General features: G+C 54.7%; 7 protein-coding genes across 7 annotated transcripts; 3 read left to right on the top strand and 4 right to left on the bottom strand.

Annotated features, from left to right (window-relative positions):
• Positions 1 to 27: 27 nt before the first annotated feature.
• Positions 28 to 1,473, bottom strand: TRIREDRAFT_21441 (uncharacterized protein; the record flags this gene model as incomplete). Its single annotated transcript, XM_006961912.1, has 3 exons — positions 1,112 to 1,473; positions 779 to 1,004; positions 28 to 675 (listed from the first exon to the last, which is right to left on the bottom strand). The coding sequence occupies exons 1-3, from the start codon at positions 1,282 to 1,284 to the stop codon at positions 28 to 30; spliced, it is 1,047 nt and encodes a 348-aa protein (XP_006961974.1). The 5' UTR covers positions 1,285 to 1,473.
• Positions 1,474 to 2,205: 732 nt separating this feature from the next.
• Positions 2,206 to 3,636, top strand: TRIREDRAFT_44764 (uncharacterized protein). The gene is made up of 2 exons (XM_006961966.1): positions 2,206 to 2,718; positions 2,816 to 3,636. The coding sequence occupies exons 1-2, from the start codon at positions 2,227 to 2,229 to the stop codon at positions 3,557 to 3,559; spliced, it is 1,236 nt and encodes a 411-aa protein (XP_006962028.1). The 5' UTR covers positions 2,206 to 2,226; the 3' UTR covers positions 3,560 to 3,636.
• A 377-nt stretch (positions 3,637 to 4,013) lies between these two features.
• TRIREDRAFT_103563 (uncharacterized protein) lies at positions 4,014 to 4,823 on the top strand (the record flags this gene model as incomplete). The annotated part of the gene is made up of 1 exon (XM_006962246.1): positions 4,014 to 4,823. One exon carries the CDS (start codon positions 4,014 to 4,016, stop codon positions 4,821 to 4,823), a length of 810 nt encoding a protein of 269 aa, XP_006962308.1.
• Positions 4,824 to 5,618: 795 nt separating this feature from the next.
• Positions 5,619 to 6,572, top strand: TRIREDRAFT_55245 (ribokinase; the record flags this gene model as incomplete). Its single annotated transcript, XM_006962245.1, has 1 exon — positions 5,619 to 6,572. One exon carries the CDS (start codon positions 5,619 to 5,621, stop codon positions 6,570 to 6,572), a length of 954 nt encoding a protein of 317 aa, XP_006962307.1.
• A 210-nt stretch (positions 6,573 to 6,782) lies between these two features.
• On the bottom strand, positions 6,783 to 8,755 carry TRIREDRAFT_103560 (uncharacterized protein; the record flags this gene model as incomplete). Its single annotated transcript, XM_006962036.1, has 3 exons — positions 6,783 to 7,674; positions 7,743 to 7,845; positions 7,936 to 8,755. The coding sequence occupies 3 exons, from the start codon at positions 8,753 to 8,755 to the stop codon at positions 6,783 to 6,785; spliced, it is 1,815 nt and encodes a 604-aa protein (XP_006962098.1).
• Positions 8,756 to 9,777: 1,022 nt separating this feature from the next.
• Positions 9,778 to 11,121, bottom strand: TRIREDRAFT_55263 (uncharacterized protein; the record flags this gene model as incomplete). The annotated part of the gene is made up of 4 exons (XM_006962035.1): positions 9,778 to 9,858; positions 9,944 to 10,758; positions 10,870 to 10,964; positions 11,060 to 11,121. 4 exons carry the CDS (start codon positions 11,119 to 11,121, stop codon positions 9,778 to 9,780), a joined length of 1,053 nt encoding a protein of 350 aa, XP_006962097.1.
• Positions 11,122 to 11,753: 632 nt separating this feature from the next.
• Positions 11,754 to 13,234, bottom strand: TRIREDRAFT_21440 (uncharacterized protein; the record flags this gene model as incomplete). Its single annotated transcript, XM_006961911.1, has 3 exons — positions 12,968 to 13,234; positions 12,477 to 12,719; positions 11,754 to 12,258 (listed from the first exon to the last, which is right to left on the bottom strand). The coding sequence occupies exons 2-3, from the start codon at positions 12,629 to 12,631 to the stop codon at positions 11,754 to 11,756; spliced, it is 660 nt and encodes a 219-aa protein (XP_006961973.1). The 5' UTR covers positions 12,632 to 12,719; positions 12,968 to 13,234.
• Between the last annotated feature and the right edge of the window lie 3,681 nt (positions 13,235 to 16,915).

The following is a 16,915-nucleotide window of genomic DNA, read 5'->3' as shown; positions in this document are numbered from 1 at the left end:
GCTCTTCTTTAATGCAGACCCCCCTGCTCACCGTGGACGCATCAAGAGATTAGCATCCCACAGCAGAACCCTCTCGTCCCAACCGGCCGAGGCCACCCAGCCGCCAGCGCCAAACAAACACCAGTCCACACCCGTGACGAACTCTGTATGCCTATTCATGATGCCCATCTGCGCGCCGGGCTGGGCCGTAGGAACAGGGCCCTGAGGCTGGTTCGAGGCGTCGTTCCACAACCGCACCGTCATGTCGTAGCTGGCGCTGATCAGGACGTCGCTCGCATGAGGGCTCCACGCCAGCCTGCGCACAGCATACTCGTGGCCGTGCATGACGGACAGCGGCCCGCCATTGGGGTTGCGAATGTCAAAGGTTCGAATCAGCCGGTCGACGCCGCCGGTGGCAATGACGGTGTCCCGGTACTTGTTCCAGTCGTGGGTGAGGATCTCGGAGGGCGGGCCGCCGGCGGGCATGGCGCCGGGGTGGCTGGGCGGCGCGTGCACGGGGACGGCGGCGGCGAGGTGGTATTTCGCGGACGAGGGCATTCGCAGGTCGAATATCCGCAGGTGGGAGTCGGACGAGGCGGCTGAGATGAGGGCGGGATTGGATGGGCAGAAGGATGCGCTGTAGGTGCAACTGCCGATGGGCAGGGTCTTGATGGAGAAGGGGCGAGTAGGCGACCACTATTGAGCGGACAGGACATGCATTGTAAGTATAGGTAGGTAGGTAAATGGGTAGCAGACACAAGAACGGGAGAGCACCGCAGGTGGTGGTGTTTCAACGCACAATCTTGACCGTTCCGTCCCAGGAGCTGGAGATGAAGGTATCTTTCGTGACAGGGTTCCAAGCGGCAGCAAAAGCTTCGCGGTTATGCTCATGGAAGATCATGACGGGAAATTCCTTCGCCCCAATGTCGAAGAGCTTGAGGGAGCCGTCACCGCATGCAACAACGAGCTGGTTCTCGTTGATCTCGGACCAGGCCAAGTCATATATCGCATCGTTGGTATCGAAGCTGCGCTCAAGTCCTCTCGTTAGCACCCAAGCAAATCATTCAAGTCCCGGAGACGCGCTCATGAACGCGCCAAGAGAAAGTGTGATATGTAAAGAGGCCAAACACACGTCTTCTCAACTTGAATGCCCTGCGCCGTCAGCGCAAGCGCAAAGAGTCTTCCGTTGCCGACGATGCCAAAGTTGGCGGCGGTTCCGACGGCGATGCGGGAGTCGTGGTATGGCGAGTATTTGACCGCATAGGGATTGAACCCTTGGGTCCGAAACTCGAGCATCGCGGCCATTGTCGCTGGCTATGTTCTGCGACGGAGATGAAGAGAAGATGGGAGTGCGGAAGAAAGAGGAGGGGAGGAGAGCGCCTCAGAGGCGCATCCGGGCGGGAGAACAGGCTTGAAGAGCTGCAAATAAAGAAGACTATATAAAGAAGACTATATAAAGATTTAAATAGAGGGTTGTATAATAGTGAACGTGCCGCCGTCAGCTGCTCGTGCTGCTAGTTGCGAGCTCTTGTTTGGTATGGCTCTGCATGATGAAGCTTGGCTTGTGTCGCTGCGGTCCGCTTAATCTGACATGTGCCTCGGTCTGGAATCTGCCGCCGCATTTGGTTCCCCATATTCTGACCCCGTATGAAACTAGACCTAAAAGGGTAGAACCTGGGTGCTCAGGAATTTGCAGATCTCTTCAGGTCTCTTCGCTTCACGGACCTTTTGAGTGCTTCATGCCGATTTTGACATGTCATCTCAAGAGGGACGTCAAGAATTTGACGATGGGTTTAGAAAGCAAACGATGCCATGCGTGCCACAATGAAGCTACCTTAGGTAGTAGTACTATGCAGAATTGATAGTATCTTATATCGAGGTTATCTAATATTCTTGCCTCATCTGGACAAGATTGATCACGTGGGTTCGTGTTGCTCTGGATGTCACGCTTTCACGCCTCGCGCCTGCCGTGAATCGCCGTTGACTGATGGCGTATCTCTGTCAATACGCCTCTTTCTCTCTCTGCTCTACCTTTTTCCAAAGATAATCACAGTTCTTTCTGCTGGTCACTTCATTTTCCCTCTTCGCCTTCTGTTGACAAATTGCCTCACAGACTCGCAGCTCTTGGCTGACCTCATGGAGGCCTTTCTCACCCGTCCAAAGCGAAAATCGGCTCATGTTAACCCTACACCAGAACCGGGGCCGTCCTTGGAAGAGGGCGAAGATTCGACAGAAATCAAGCTCGCTATGTTATCCTCACTACACCCTCTTATAGAACAGGAAACTCTCCTTGATGTACTCCTGGCGCACGACGGCTCCGTCAGCCATGCTTCAGAGTCACTCAAGTCATTTCGCCCTGCGGCGAGAAAAAGTGCCGTCATAGGACACCAAAGATCCCTAAGACAGTACACAAACTCCGCTACCACAAACACTGATGGATCGTCACTACCACCCAAGAAGAAGGCAAAATCAAAAAAGGGAAGCACGTTGCATTTGTATGACCCAGAAGACGTGGCAGACCACACTCCATGTACCATTATGCACAACTTCCTCCCAGCTGAACTGGCGGATGAGCTCCTAAGAGAACTATTACACGAGGCCGAATCATTCGAGAAAATCACCTTCAAACTGTTTGACAACATCGTTACTAGCCCGCATACATCGTGCTTGTTTCTCGAGTCGTACGAAAAAATCCAGGAGCAAAGACATGACTACTACTACAACGGAGGCATGCTAGATGTGAGTCTTGCTTTCCCTCAGCCCGCTAAGCTGCAAAACAGATGAAACTTCTCGTATGCGCTTCGTATAGTCGCAAAGCTGACGGCTCTATACTAAGGATGTACGCAAGCTCACGCCGACGCTCGCCAAGGTGAAGCCCATCGTCCAGGAGACAGTCAACGAGCAAATCCAAAGCCGCATCAAAACTCGGTATCCTGGGGGCATGAAATTGAAACATCAGCCATCCAAGCCATGGGTGCCCAATGCTGCATTTGTCAATTGCTACGCCGGAGCCCAACAGAGCGTGGGGTGGCACAGCGATCATCTCACATACCTGGGCCCCCGAGCCGTCATCGGGTCCATCTCCCTAGGCGTCGCAAGGGAGTTTCGTGTGCGCAAGATTCTACCGCGAGATGCAGACACGAAACGTTCAGATGATCCAGACGGCGAAGGCCAGATATCCATCCACTTACCCCATAACTCCCTCCTCGTCATGCACGCGGAGATGCAAGAGGAGTGGAAGCATTCCATCTCACCGGCCTTGTCCATTGATCCGCATCCAATTTCTGGGAACAAGCGCATCAACATCACCTACCGAGATTATCGCCCGGAGATGCATCCGTCCCTGACTCCAAGATGCCAGTGCAATATTCCTTGCGTGCTTCGTGTTGTGCAAAGAAAGAAGGAAAATTACGGGAAATACTTTTGGATGTGCTATTCGAACGCGATACCCGACAAAGATGGGTGTTCTTTCTTTCAATGGGCTGAATTTGACGACGAGGGAATTCCGTTGCCGGGGACGAAGGCGTCGATGGCGACGACGACGGCGACGACGACGACGACGACGACAACGGTCCCTTGACAAAACCTGGTCTAACGAGGACTTAAACACCATGATATCACTGTAGGTAGAGACTGGCATCTGGCCAAGTCTCCTTTTCATTCATCTGCTGGACAGGAAGGATACTCTTCATATACAAAGACATGACCAGAGCTTTCCCCTGCTATTGCTGTCATTGCTACCATTGCAAAATTCCTTGCCTCGAGGCTTCAGACATCGCTCCTGATGAATGTAATGGAGGCGCCGTGAGAGACAGTCGTGAGAGTCGGATAGAGCGTTGGCCCCACTCGGCGCTTACAACAAAACTCATGCTTCACGCAAAAGACTCGGGCATCAGGACTAGCACCTCCAAGTCTCCTCCATCTCCAACCTCCACCTTATCAGCGCACTTTGGGCCTAGCTTTAGCTGCTTCTTTGAATCTCGACGTCGAATTTTCTTCCTTCATTTCTCTGTTTCGGCAGCTTCAATCACAGCATGCCTGAGCAACTCACTTTTCCCGCCGAGTCGGTGGCTGTCCTGGAACCCCGCCTGCCTCCCAAGCTGGAACTGCAGGATGCTCCGAGATCGCGCCCGTTTGTCACATTGACCTTTGCAACCTCACTCGACTCCAGCCTTTCACTGGCGCCTGGAGTCCGCACTCGCCTTTCTGGTCCGGGTTCCAAAGCGATGACGCACTACCTACGAACCCGGCATGCAGCTATTCTTGTCGGTGTCTCTACCGTGTTGGCAGATGATCCGGCTCTCAACTGCCGGATTGCAGGATCCTCACACCAGCCACGGCCAATCATCATTGATGCCAACCTCCGATGGACGCCGCGGCGCTCGGACAAGGTCTTTGAAGTGTGCCGGAACGGTGCCGGGCTCGCTCCCTTTATCCTCACTGGCGCAGATGCTTCCGACCTGCCTGCTGCGAGCGTGGAGCTACTCCACGAACATGGAGGCAAATATATCCGAGTCCCCAGCGCGCGGTCTGAGGCGACTGGTCGTCTACGCTTCAGTTGGGACGACATCCTTTCTGCGCTCCAGGCGGAACATTTAACCAGCGTCATGGTGGAGGGCGGCGGCCAGATCATCAATTCGCTCCTTGACCCTGCTTACCACAAGCTGATTGACTCGGTCATTGTGACCATCGCGCCGACATGGCTGGGGCAGGGCGGCGTCGTTGTGTCTCCAGAGCGAGTCACCGACTCTGCGGGAGTCCCATTACCGGTTGCAAGGCTATCGCAAGTATCATGGCACCCCTTTGGCGACGACGTCGTCCTGTGCGGCACGCTTCGGGTGTAGACAAGAAGAGCGAGACTACATATCAGCTGGACGGGCAAAGTCTCAACTCCGACATGGCGCAGGATGTAGATATGCGAACAGGACCCTTGCATCTGTGGCTTGCTATATCGGGAACGTGGACTATGATAGGGCGAAATGTGTTCAAGAATGGTGGTTAAAACTCAGACATACACAAACTCTCGAATCACGGATGGCGGCCAAGTTCGGCTCTCTCCGGTCAGCTTGCCGCTCCGCTTATACTCGGACCCGGCCGCTAAGGAGCAAAGCTCGTGCGCGACCACGGACACACGAGAAAATTGGCTGCCAAATGGGAATGTAAAGGCCTCCATGACTTTCTCCGAGCACCCGCCATAACGCTTGGTATGTATTAGCAGATGGAAACCGGGGTGCTGGAAGAGCTGCATGACTCGGCAGCGGCCGAAAGAGTTCTAGAAGCTGGGGCTTCTCTTGGAGGGTGTGGAGGGGCAGCTGCTGGATTATTCGCATGCGGGCACCCCACCATCTTTCGACCAAGAAATATTTCGTCTCAACTCGTGTCAAGCGAAAAGAGGGCCATCGCGGGGAGCTCACCATCTTCCCCAGACTTGCCCATTTCATATCACATCCTCTACATCATCTACATCCTCTCCTCCAAAGTACTGGCTTGCAGCTCGACAAGCCTCAACCGTCATTTGAAAGTACAGTCACTCGCATCGCTGTCAACAACTGACCTCGCTTTATCTGATCTTTCGACTCCGCACACTGTCATCATACAGTCAATCAGAGCTCAGTTCAAGCCACTCAACCTCCGCAACCATGGCTCGGCCTAGAATCACCGTCCTCGGCTCCCTCAACATCGATCTCGTCTCCTATGTCCCCCACCACCCTCTGCCAGGCGAGACGTTGACCGCCAATCACTTCAACACCTCTCCCGGCGGCAAAGGCGCCAATCAAGCCGTCGCTTGCGGCAAGCTCTCTCGCTCCTCCGACCTTTCCAACCCAGCTGCCGACGTTTCCATGATTGGCGCCGTTGGCTCCGACACATACGGCCAGCAGCTTATTTCCAGTCTGACCTCCTATGGCGTCGACACATCAGCAGTGGCAGTCCGTCAAGACGGCAAGACGGGCATCGCCATCATCATCGTTGACGAGCCCTCTGGCCAAAACCGCATTATCCTCTCCGCAGAGGCAAACCACACCCTTCTGCCGGAACACTTCTCCACTCTTCCCGGCCCCCGTCCGGATCTGCTCATCATGCAGCTTGAAATCCCCTTTGACACCGTCCTGCAGGCCCTACGCACCGCCAACGCCTCTGGAATCCCCGTCCTTCTGAACCCGGCGCCCGCAAAGACACTCCCCGACGAGGCTTACCAGAACCTTGCTCACCTTGTCGTCAACGAGACGGAAGCTGCCATCCTTTCAGGCTGCCAAGAATCCGATCTCGACGATGTCTCCGGCTTGGAGCGGGTCAGTGCCCTCTTCATCCAACGGGGCGTTGGCAACGTCATCATCACTCTTGGCGGCCGGGGCGTCTACTATGCCACCAAAGATGGGAAGTCGGCCCTGGTGCCTGCTCTCAAGGCTGAAGTCGTCGACACCACCGCCGCCGGCGATACATTTGTCGGATCCTACGCCTTGGCCGTCGTCAGCGCTGGATCGGGCGCCTTCGATATTGACACCGCTATTAGAGCCGCCAACCGGGCCGCAGCCATTACCGTCTCTCGCAAGGGGGCCCAAGTCTCTATCCCTTGGAAAGATGAGCTGAACTAACTGGGTGCTATGATGACCATGAAATGAAGAATAAAAACTAGAGATTCGAGAGAAGAATTAGGAATAAAAAGTGAATAGTTGAACATTTTCAGGACAAGCAGGCAAAGTCTGAATTTCTCTAGCCATACATGTGCATGTTACTTGCTAACTGCACATCTTGATTCTTCTCTCTGCTGACGGTTGGCAATTTGAATGCGGCCAGAAAGAGGTTCAAAACCATGATGCCCAAGTCCAGAGGCCAGACTTTCTCTTTCCTCCATCGTTCCCAGTGGCTCCCTGCTTCCTATTGTCCTTCTTCTTAGCGCCATTATCATGCTCACTGTCCTGGTTCCGCTCACCGCCGCTACTGTTTGCGAAACTCGGAGTTGGATTCCTTGAGACAATGGGCGTCACTGGGCGTCTGCGGCGTACAGTGGCTTGTTGCTCCTGCACGCCTTCACAATGCTGGTCTTCTCCTGCTGTGACAGACACTTCTCCCCTCGATACTCCTCGCATGCCGATCCCCGAGTCACACGAGAGCCTCATGACTGGTGACGATCTCGCCGTAGTGTGTGCCTCTGTTGTCATCTGCAGTGTGCCTTGAAGGCTGGTTCGTCTCGTAGACATGGCTGGGGAGTCAGCGGGATCCGAATGACGCTGGGCCATACTATATGAAAGTCTCTCGGACAGTCCGCCAGTGTGCACCGGACTTGACACAGAGCGTTGCTCCACCATCTGTTCCATCACTTCGGATGCTCGTTGTGCCCCCCAGTGACGCCTCATTAAGGGCAACAGTCGACCTTTGGCCATCACTGGTTGAGGCGACCATGGAGAGAGAGCATTGTGTAGCTTGACAGTTGCTTCTGCAGTTGTCCTGAGTTTGGTGTGAATAGAAGACATCTCAGCTCCTGCCGAGGCCAAGTGGCAAGGGAACGCAGAGTGTGAATAAGTCACCTGGATATTCAGGAATGGTATGAAGATGTCTCCCAATTGCATCTCGAGATCCTCCATTAGCTCTTCCGACCTTTGCCTTAGGTGTTTGTGCCGGGGCGAAGAAGAAGCTACTCCGGGGCGGCACAATACATGAACAAGAAGAAGCATGCTCGATCCGACAAACATAGTACTATATATGAAATTGACTTGCGTTAGTTCAAGTCTAAGCGCTGTGTGAAGCCTAGCAAGTGAACGTACGCTGGAGAATCTTGCTGGCGTATGATCTGAAGAATCAATGATTGTGGCATGGGCAGTGCGTCGACAATGACATCGTAGAGGTAGCCGAACTTGGAAGCGGTATCTATTCCATTCATCAGAATTTGTGACACAGAAACAATACCCATCAATCACAGCGTCTAGCCAGAGTGGAAAATAAATGGTCATGGCTTACCTCCCTCGGAGCAAGCCACCATCTCGGGGCCCAGCTCTGGTCCGTCACCTGCCTGAGAAAGCCTGCCACTGACTTCAACAGCAGCCCAAATGTGCTGCTGACCGAAAGATATGCCAACCGTTTCCGGGACGACACGTATATGCGGAGACAGGACAACAGAGCTTTCCTTTGATGGCGTAGCGTTGGATAGGATTGGGAAGTTCGTCGAGTGACATGCGTCTTTTAGTTCGTAATTGGTACATCGAGAGCTTGCTCGAGATGATACATCTAACCATATGTTGCGCTCCGAAGGAAGGGTACATGCTGAAAAGTTACGGTCTTCCCCCTTTATCCCAAGGCTACTTGAAACGCTATGGCGTTTCTGGCGGAATCGTTTGAATCGTGAAGCAGAGTGCCTAAAAAGGGATGCGTTTCGAGGCTTGCAGTCCTGTCTGGGAATGACATCGTCGTCATCCTTGCTCATAGAGCAGCTGCCAAAGCTCAACTTCTGTGACGGCCGTCCCAGGCCCGTTGATGTTTCAATTCTGTAGCCATTGTCCCATCCGGACACACCTTTTGGTCGTCGTCTTGGGAGCTTCAGAGTTGGCGGGAATTCGGATCGTATGAACAAAGGCTCGGAGGGGCTGCCGTTCGGATCAACGACTGCGTAGTTGCTTTTGTATGTTCTCGCATCATATTGGCCATTGCTGTGACGTCTCTTGATGATTCGAAGTGGACTCGGCTTGTCCTTCGTAAAGACTTGCTCTCTCGAGCTTGAGGGTTCGAAACCCCACGAAGGCTCGTCCTCAAAGGGATCCATGCTAAACATGACAAAGGGCATTTAGCACCACGACAAAAAGACGGGTAAGAGAGGCGGCAGTGATCTCTCAGCTTTTGATCATCATGGAAATACCTTAGGCGTCATTCAACGAGCACGACTGGCTGGTCTTCGAGTTGCCGATGCTGTTCGAGACTGGAGGCACGTCGTCGATCCCACTTTTGCCGCAAGAAATAGATTATACGGGTATCCAGTCCATAAGAAACCGGTGACAGACATGCATTGGATATAACGGCCGCGACAAGAATGAATATGGAGAGAATGATGGCGACGAGTGCAATGGCTGAGGTTGGGTGCTGCCAGATGATCCAGGGATTCTCGTATTCGGGGAGGACAGCAGCTGCAGCAGAGCTGTTTTGCATCCTTGACGAAGGAACTATCAACGACTTTGAGGAGGAGCAAAGAACTCGTGGCGGCAGGAACAAGACAGAATTGACTGCCTTCAATGCGACAAGCACGCAAGGCAGAACCTAGCAGAAAAGGTGTGAGTCTGTAGAAAGAAGCCCTGGTCAAGGTCGATGGAGTAATCAGTCGTGGGAAATCAACAGCAAGAGCATGATCGTCGCAGCTGCGATTCATGAGATAACGTGACATGAGTGGTATCGATAGGCACCTTGAGGTCGGAGGTATGTAGGTAGGTACTTCATTAATGGAAAGCACACATGTAGGTAGGTATATAAGGAGGTACGTAGTAACTACCTAAGGAAGGTAGATAAGGTATTGATCATGTTCTATAGAAGCAATGACATGCATCAACTTCTACTAAAGTGTATGTAAGACGCCCAAAATTGGTGGAATTGAGTGAAAATAGGTATATGCTTAGGCCCGAGAACAAGTAAACAGTTTCTCTAATGGCGACGTGAGGGCCAGCCCTTCTCCGTACTATGGTGCGAGAAATTAGAGCTCGTATGTATGAAGGTCTCGAAAAAATGCGCGAGGAACGAGTTTGGTCGATGGCAAACGCTGAAGGGTAGCAGGGCGAAGGAGTCAGGATGTGTAGAAAAAAGCACAAATCAACGATCTGATCAGGCTGAGGCATCCAGTGTTCGGCGAAGATTGCCTTTGACCGCCTCGATAGTCCCCTCTTCCAGCGCCAGGAAATGAATCTGTGAAGAAATCGCAAGGTTAGCGCGGCAATGTACAAAGGCGAAAGAGGAGCACATTCGCAACTTGACAGTCGAAACAACGTACCATGTCATCAGATATTCCAGAGGCGCCGTATAGCACCGACTCGGTCAGGGTAGACGCCACACCCTTCTTCACCCTGTCTTCCCAGACACCGTCCCAGTTCCAATCTCCGGGCTCGCGAGTGGTGGACTGAGAGGCTATACTCTTGGCATCAGACGCTGCGGCATCGCCCTGCTCGCTGCTAGGGAACTTGGGCAGCCCATCAATGATACTGAGCCTGCTCAGCCTGCTCAATCTGTGACCTTTCTTCTCCTCAAAAACCTTTCCTTCCTTGCGTCGATGCGTACGCCACGCATGCCAAGCACCTGGGTTGCCTGCAGCGGAAAGAGGGACGGCGTCGAGGACCTCGGCCTTGTCAAACGTGCTTCGGATATACTTTAACAGCGAGTATGTCGAAATGGTCTTTCGGTCTGTCTGCATGTACGGCGGGACTTCCTTGGGCGGAACATCCTTGGGGGGTACATCCTTCGGCGGCACCGCTGGCGACTTGTCGCTCGTAGATGGCGCTGACGTCGTAGACGCTGCCGACGGCGAGGCGCCTCTTCGCTCACGACTGCTTTGACGGCTTCCGCCCGCGCGCCTTCGAGAGCCGCCGAACCACTCCGGGAAGCCGTGCTCTAAGCTGAAGCCGCCAGGAGGTAGCTTCGGCCTCTCGGTAGTGCTCCCATCGTTCTCACCGCTCGTGGGATACATGTGTGTCGTCAGGGGCGTGATGAGGGGGTGGAAGATGTCGGTTGAAAAGGTAACCAGCGGCGGCGCTCGAGGATAGGCATCGGGAAACAAAATTTGGAATCGAAGAACCGCTGGCGCATACGGGCCTAAGTGGCAAATCAAGGTCAGCTGAGTGCAGATGCTCGAAAGCGAAGAATGCACGGCGCTCCGCAGGGCAGGCCAGCTTCCCGAGAGATAAGGGGCAGTCGTTAACTCACCATGGCGGACGAAGAGCACGGCCGACCACAAGGACGGATCGCCAGGAGTCAAGCTGACGAATACTCCTTCGGGGCAGGCTTGCTTCAGACCGGCACTGCAGTAAGAAAGAGGCTTGGTTAGCCTGGACGATGGTCGAGCGTGGTGTTGTCTTGGTGCCTCTCAGTGTCTCCCAGCCCGTGCACTACTCACAATTCCGACAGCAGGTGCTGTCGCCACAGCGAGGGAAGATGGCCCAAGTCGAGAGAAGTCATGTCGGCCAGCGAGTGTTTCGTTATCTACTATCGCACGGGTGCAATCGGAGAAGCGCATGCATCATCCGTCCACCGACACGACTCGAGGCGGGAGTCTGGGGACAAGCAGGCGGCCGGGATGAGGAGGCGGTGAGGGAAAGCGCCGGGCGGTGAATATTTCTGCCGGACAGATCGGCAGAATGATGAAAAGTTGAAGAAGCTGCCGCGGGGTTGGGAGAGACGTCACTGATCGGACGGGAAGCCATCCAGAGCTTCCAAGATTCGCTACTAGCCAAGGTACGCGGAAGAACATTGGTGAATAGCCCACGATTGGGGGTTTTAGTTGGAAATTATACAGGAGACTTTAATTTGGTCTGATTATCAAGGCCCTTACAAAGCAACAGCATCTTGTGCTTTTGGTTGAGAGCTACCTTTTTTGTTGTTGTTGTTGTTGTTGTTGTTGTTGTTGTTGTTGTTGTTGTTGTTGTTGTTGTTGTTGTTGTTGTTGTTTATTTGGTTCGAACCTTTTCACCAAGATTCAAGGTGTAACCAACGGGTCTAAGTGCTGTAGCCATTTTGTATTCATTGAAATGTGTGTTTTTACTGTCTTTGTGTTTCCAAAAGTGCTCGAGTGAGGATGGTTGCAGCGACATCTAGTGTCCCAGTCTCTTCTCAATCTTGTTTAGCTCCTGAGATTTGATGTCCTTAATCTCGTCCCGAGATGCGTTGTATGAGGCAGTGACCTGGTTAAAGGGATTTTCGGGGCTCTTGTCAAATTCCTTCCTGATCCTCTGCTTGCGCTGCTCCAGTCGAAGCCCCGTGCCGCTGCCGTCGGCCTTCATCTCGGCAAGCCTCCGTTCCTCGTATCGGTGGTATGCAGCAGCGAATCGCCTCTCCGGGTGTTGGTCGATCTTGGAATCATCGCCACCAGCCGTCAGGGAAAGGGCATCCAGAGCATTGTCGATGCCCGAGGCACTGATGGCGCCCAGCTTGTCGCCCTCCAGCTGCGACAGGTCCAGCCCCCGAGACTTCTTGACTGCTGTTTTGGACTTCTTAGGCTCTGCACGGGCACTTAGGCTAGCCTCTTCCTCCTTCATCAATGCCTCCTTCTCAGCTTTCTTCGCCGCGGCCTCGGCCTTCTTGGCGGCCTCTGCTTCCCTGAAAAGAACAAGTCAGTATCAGCTAATGCGGACTGGCGCAGAGTGCCAGAGGCGGTGGGCACGGGACAAAGGGAGCGGCATGATTGTGTGGACCATGGTCAGAGGGGGCAGCGGAAACGGGCTCCTGGGACACGTAGCCAACCAGGCGAGGCGAGCACGGAACAGGCATGCGAAGCGATGCCATGCAATGCGCCATCGTGCCACGTACGTACGTACTTTTTCGATGTATTCTTGCTTCCCTGTTGCCACTTCTCGCTCTCGGCCGTCTCGCGCGCGGCGTCTGCAGCTGCGCTCTTCTTTGCGGCGCTTTCTGCCTTGCGCGCGTTGCCCGCCGCCTTCTTGCTGTTGTCCACGCCCTTCTTACCCGCCATTATGACGTTTTCGCGTTCTTGCGTCTGATGAGTCGAGGCTGAAGCGGGTCTCGCAGTTCCTGGCTGGGCGTCGTCGTTGATGATTCGTCTGCGTCAAGCCGTATGAGCCAAAGTCAAGGCGGGAAAAACCAGGAAGGGAAATTAAGGGAAGAGTCAGAGGGAGAAGGGGAGGGGGGAAGGGGAGGGGAAAGGGGAGGGGGCGTGTGCGTTCGCGGCGGCCTCTCTCTCTCTCTCTCTCTCTCTCTGTCTTTTCCTCTCTCTCTTTGTCTCTCGAGGGCTCTCCTGCCGCCTCCTGCACCAGCTCGCCCGTCGAGGAGCTTGCAAGGTATGACTGACCGATGGACCGGTGTGCGTCTGGCTGCAGTTTGTTTGCTGTACGAAGCAGGACTTGTCGCCTTCCGCGGCGCCACCTATCCGTCTGGGCTAGACCAAACCAGCTTGCGACGGCAGCGATCTCGTCCGATGCGTGTTCCGGTGCTTTTTCTTGTTTTTTTCCTTTCTGTCTCGCCTTGTTCTGGCTCCTCGGTGCCGACGGCTCTGATTCTCGTTGATGACGCTTGCCCTGGAGCTCGTCTGATGCCAGTCCCGGAGGCTGCAAATCGTAGTCTATCTGCGAATTTTGCGTAGAGTTGCAGGATGCAGGTTGAATGTGGATGCGGCGCGGATAAGCCGACAAATGGCGTCCATGTACGCCTGCCAAGTGCGTCTGGGCGGTCGTGGTACCACGAGCTAGTAGTGACATGGTGCGATTGGCAGCCATCGGCTAACGGATGGAAGGCAATCACCCGGGCTGCCCACTTTCTGTCCCATTTCCCGCTCAGCTTCCTTCTACTCGTGCCTCGAGCACCTGGACTTCCATGATCTTGGCTTGTTTGTTACACTTGCGTTCATCCTCGCTTCGCCTTGCTTGTCCTCTAGCAGATCGCCGCCGACTCTCAGCTGCCGTTGTTCAGTTGTGGCTCTGGCGCTCCTCGGAGATGCGGCTCCCTCGACTGTGCTGGGCGGTTGGCGGGCCATTCGTGGCTCTAGACCTTAGCTGTAGCAGGGCATGGCATCGACTCTCGTCGAGCCGCTGCTCTCTGCCGTTCAGGGCCAGATGCATCTGCGTGAGGCTCCGTACATGTAACCTGCAGGCGGTGGCGGTACGATAGCAGCAGCATAGGTACTGACAACTGCTTGCATCCTAGGTGCCGAGTACGAGGAAGCCATGGCACGCATGCGAGTGCGTCATGACTATCGTACCTACCTACCTACCTACCTCACCTAGGTACCTCACATACCAACATACCTCCTCACGCTCGTACAAGCATGAGACGTGAGCATAGGATTTGATCCAGGTAGAGCGGCCGACTGCTCAGCTCAGCCCATCCTCCAGCCCATTGAAAGCGGCTGGACTCCCAACCCGTCCTGGCTTGGCCTGGCGAGCCGGTCCGCAGAGACTCGAGAGACAAAAGGCCCAGGCCATGCTGCGATCCTGCGCCCTCCACGCCATGGCCGTGTACCCAAAGGTTTTCACCTGCTGCATGCGTTTTACCTTGGTTTCTCTCGCTCAGATGTCGCTTGCATCCAGAGCTCTCCGCTTGATCGTCCACTTTGGACGGGGCTTCTTGGGAATCCTCAACCCGGGCCGCGCTATGGATCCCCAGCAGCTCACAATGGCTCAGTCGACGAAGTACAAGTACAGTAGGCACGAAGCGCCAGCCCGTCGCGGCAACACTCGCAATCAATTTACCTTGATTTGGCCTGGCCTGGCCTGGCCTGGCCTGGCCTGGCCTGGTCTGGTCTGGTCTGGTTTGGTCCCTCGTTGTGCCTCTCCAGCCGCTTCTCATGACAATGGCCCCCCATGAAAGAATGAGATCTGGTCGCCTGACGCCGCCTACGTCACGCCGGCGCCGCAGATAGCCAGCCGCCTAGGGCCAACAGGGCCAAAAGCGCATCTTCAGATGGCCGAGTAGAGCGAACCCCTAGACCCCAAATCGCACATCTCAAAATCTCACATGGCAGCACGCCCTAGGGTCCGATTGGTCCCTTTTCTTTCTCCCGCTACCCTAGCCTGGAGGGGAGCTACAAATGCCAGTAGCAAGTGTGATTCGACTGCCTGGACCGATGCGTGGGGAAGCTGGTTCAAGGCTGTCAGAGCGGGAGGCGCTTACTGGTCTCCCGTACGGGCGCGATACTCCCTTGACCGTATCATCTGGTCGTGTTACACATCGGAGACTATTGAGAGCGAGTGCTACTCTACCATTGCTGCTACGGCACACGGGCGATACGGGGCCTGTCCCTAGGCTACACACGAACTCCAGCTCTCCCAGCTCCGGGCCATCATCGTCATTATCACACCAGCTCAGTAGCCGCTGCTGCCGGGGTGTGTGTCTAGGCATACTCTGTCTAGTTGTGTCCATACTACTACCATGGGGTCAGCCCTCATTGCATCGTGTAACAGAGACACGCGCGCACACACACACACATACACACGCACCTTGACACTCGAGGCCCCCCTCACGAGTATCAACCACAACGTGCTCCGCACATCCGTTCCTCGGTTTTCTCACGGTTGCGTGGCTGTTCTCAACTTGTCCATATCTGGTCCTGGCTCAAGCGCTATGAGCCACGGCCCGTTCCCACCAGGCGATGCCTACCGCGCTGTCGGGATCGGAGAGTGTGCCAGTCCAAAAAGAGTTCCCGCTCTATCACGACTCATGCTCAGAGTTCCGATTGCTACAAGCCGCCCACACTCTGGACACTACCGTTTATGTCGGTCTAGCTCCGTATCCGAGATCAGACACAGTCTAGGAACGGCCGAACTCGCCGTCGACACAGTGAAAAGTACCACTCGATGGCCCTGGAGAAAGTTGCTTCAATGCCTTAGAAGCCATCCTGCCATGGCTTCCCGACCTCATGTCGTGTGACTACAGCAGGTCTAGCGGCTTACACCCACCGCAAACTCGCGTAAACGTCAAAATGTGAAGGGGATTGTTTTCTTACGCCATGGCGGGAGCTCTGCCTCATCCTACTTCCCGAAAAAGAGAAAGACAGAAGTACGAAAGGAAGCAAACGAGTGAGCCCTGAGCGGGGATCTCACCCAAGCCCCTCATGGCAGTTCCTCTTTGCAGCTGTGTGCCAATGCAACAGGCTAGGGCTGCAGCCTGTCGTCGTCCCGTCCCTTTGACTTCTATGAGTTGGGCAACGCGCGCCCGTCATGTCATGCAAGACAACCAACTTGGTCGTTTCCTCCGATGTCCATGGACCCCATCTTCTACCTGCGCGCATGCCTGTATAACGTGCCCCTACGGAGCACACTAGGGGATGAGCGCAGCTGATATCGGTTCTCGAACGGCGAGGCTTCAAATGATGAGCTCGATATCGCATCCGCTACAGGCTTGGCTCTGCGTCTTGTTCCTCTGAGTCACCCCATTCCGTCGTACCTCTCAAGGATGGTAGTAAAACAGAGTACGTGGCTGTACTTGCCTACATGTGCAGCACGACGGCGATGGAGCTAGCAGCTGTACAAGTATGTGATGTGTGATGGGCGACGGGCGACGGGGCCAAAGGGTGATGGGTGATGGGTGATGGACGGGGTGCGGGTGCGGGTGCATCAGGGTACTCTTACCCCAACCACAGCTGAGCAGGGATGTACGAGACCAGTCAATCCCACGGCGATTCTCATCGGGCAGGGAGTTCCCCGTAAGGATTGTGCGCCTGAGTCTCCGGCTTGGTTGAGGGAGAAAACCAGCAGGCTAGAGACTCCGTTTATGGGCATCCTGTACGGCTCAGCACGTCTTGGCGACGCATGATGAGGTCGATCATCACCAGACTCATTCGCAAAACGGTCGCAGCGCCCCTCTCCTTCATGCAAGACGAACAAGTACATACCAGGACCTATCGCGGGCAGGCAGGGCATCGTCTCCAGACATCCATTTACCCACTCCTCGCCGAATGAGTGGCCAGCTTAGCGAGGCGCTGAAGCTGCGAACAGCTGCATGAGCCCCGGAGTACGCTCCGTGCAAAGCCCATTATTGGGTGATATGGAATGGAGATCGTTCCCGGTGCCGTCAAACCCGCAACAACAACAACCACAACACCATACACAGCAACAACACGCAGCAGACACAAGCCAACGCACACACACACACGCACGCACACACACGCACGCGCACACACACACAATGCACGGGGTGCAGAGTATTTGGATAGGATACGCCGAATTGCTCTCATGTGCGATTGCATTCAACCCCTTGCTGGAGGTTACAGCCGTTGACTACATGTTCTTGTACAAACTGCGGG

This window comes from Trichoderma reesei, assembly GCF_000167675.1.
Source record: "Trichoderma reesei QM6a unplaced genomic scaffold TRIREscaffold_2, whole genome shotgun sequence".
Lineage (NCBI taxonomy): Eukaryota > Fungi > Ascomycota > Sordariomycetes > Hypocreales > Hypocreaceae > Trichoderma > Trichoderma reesei.
This window is presented reverse-complemented; position numbering and strand designations above follow the sequence as displayed.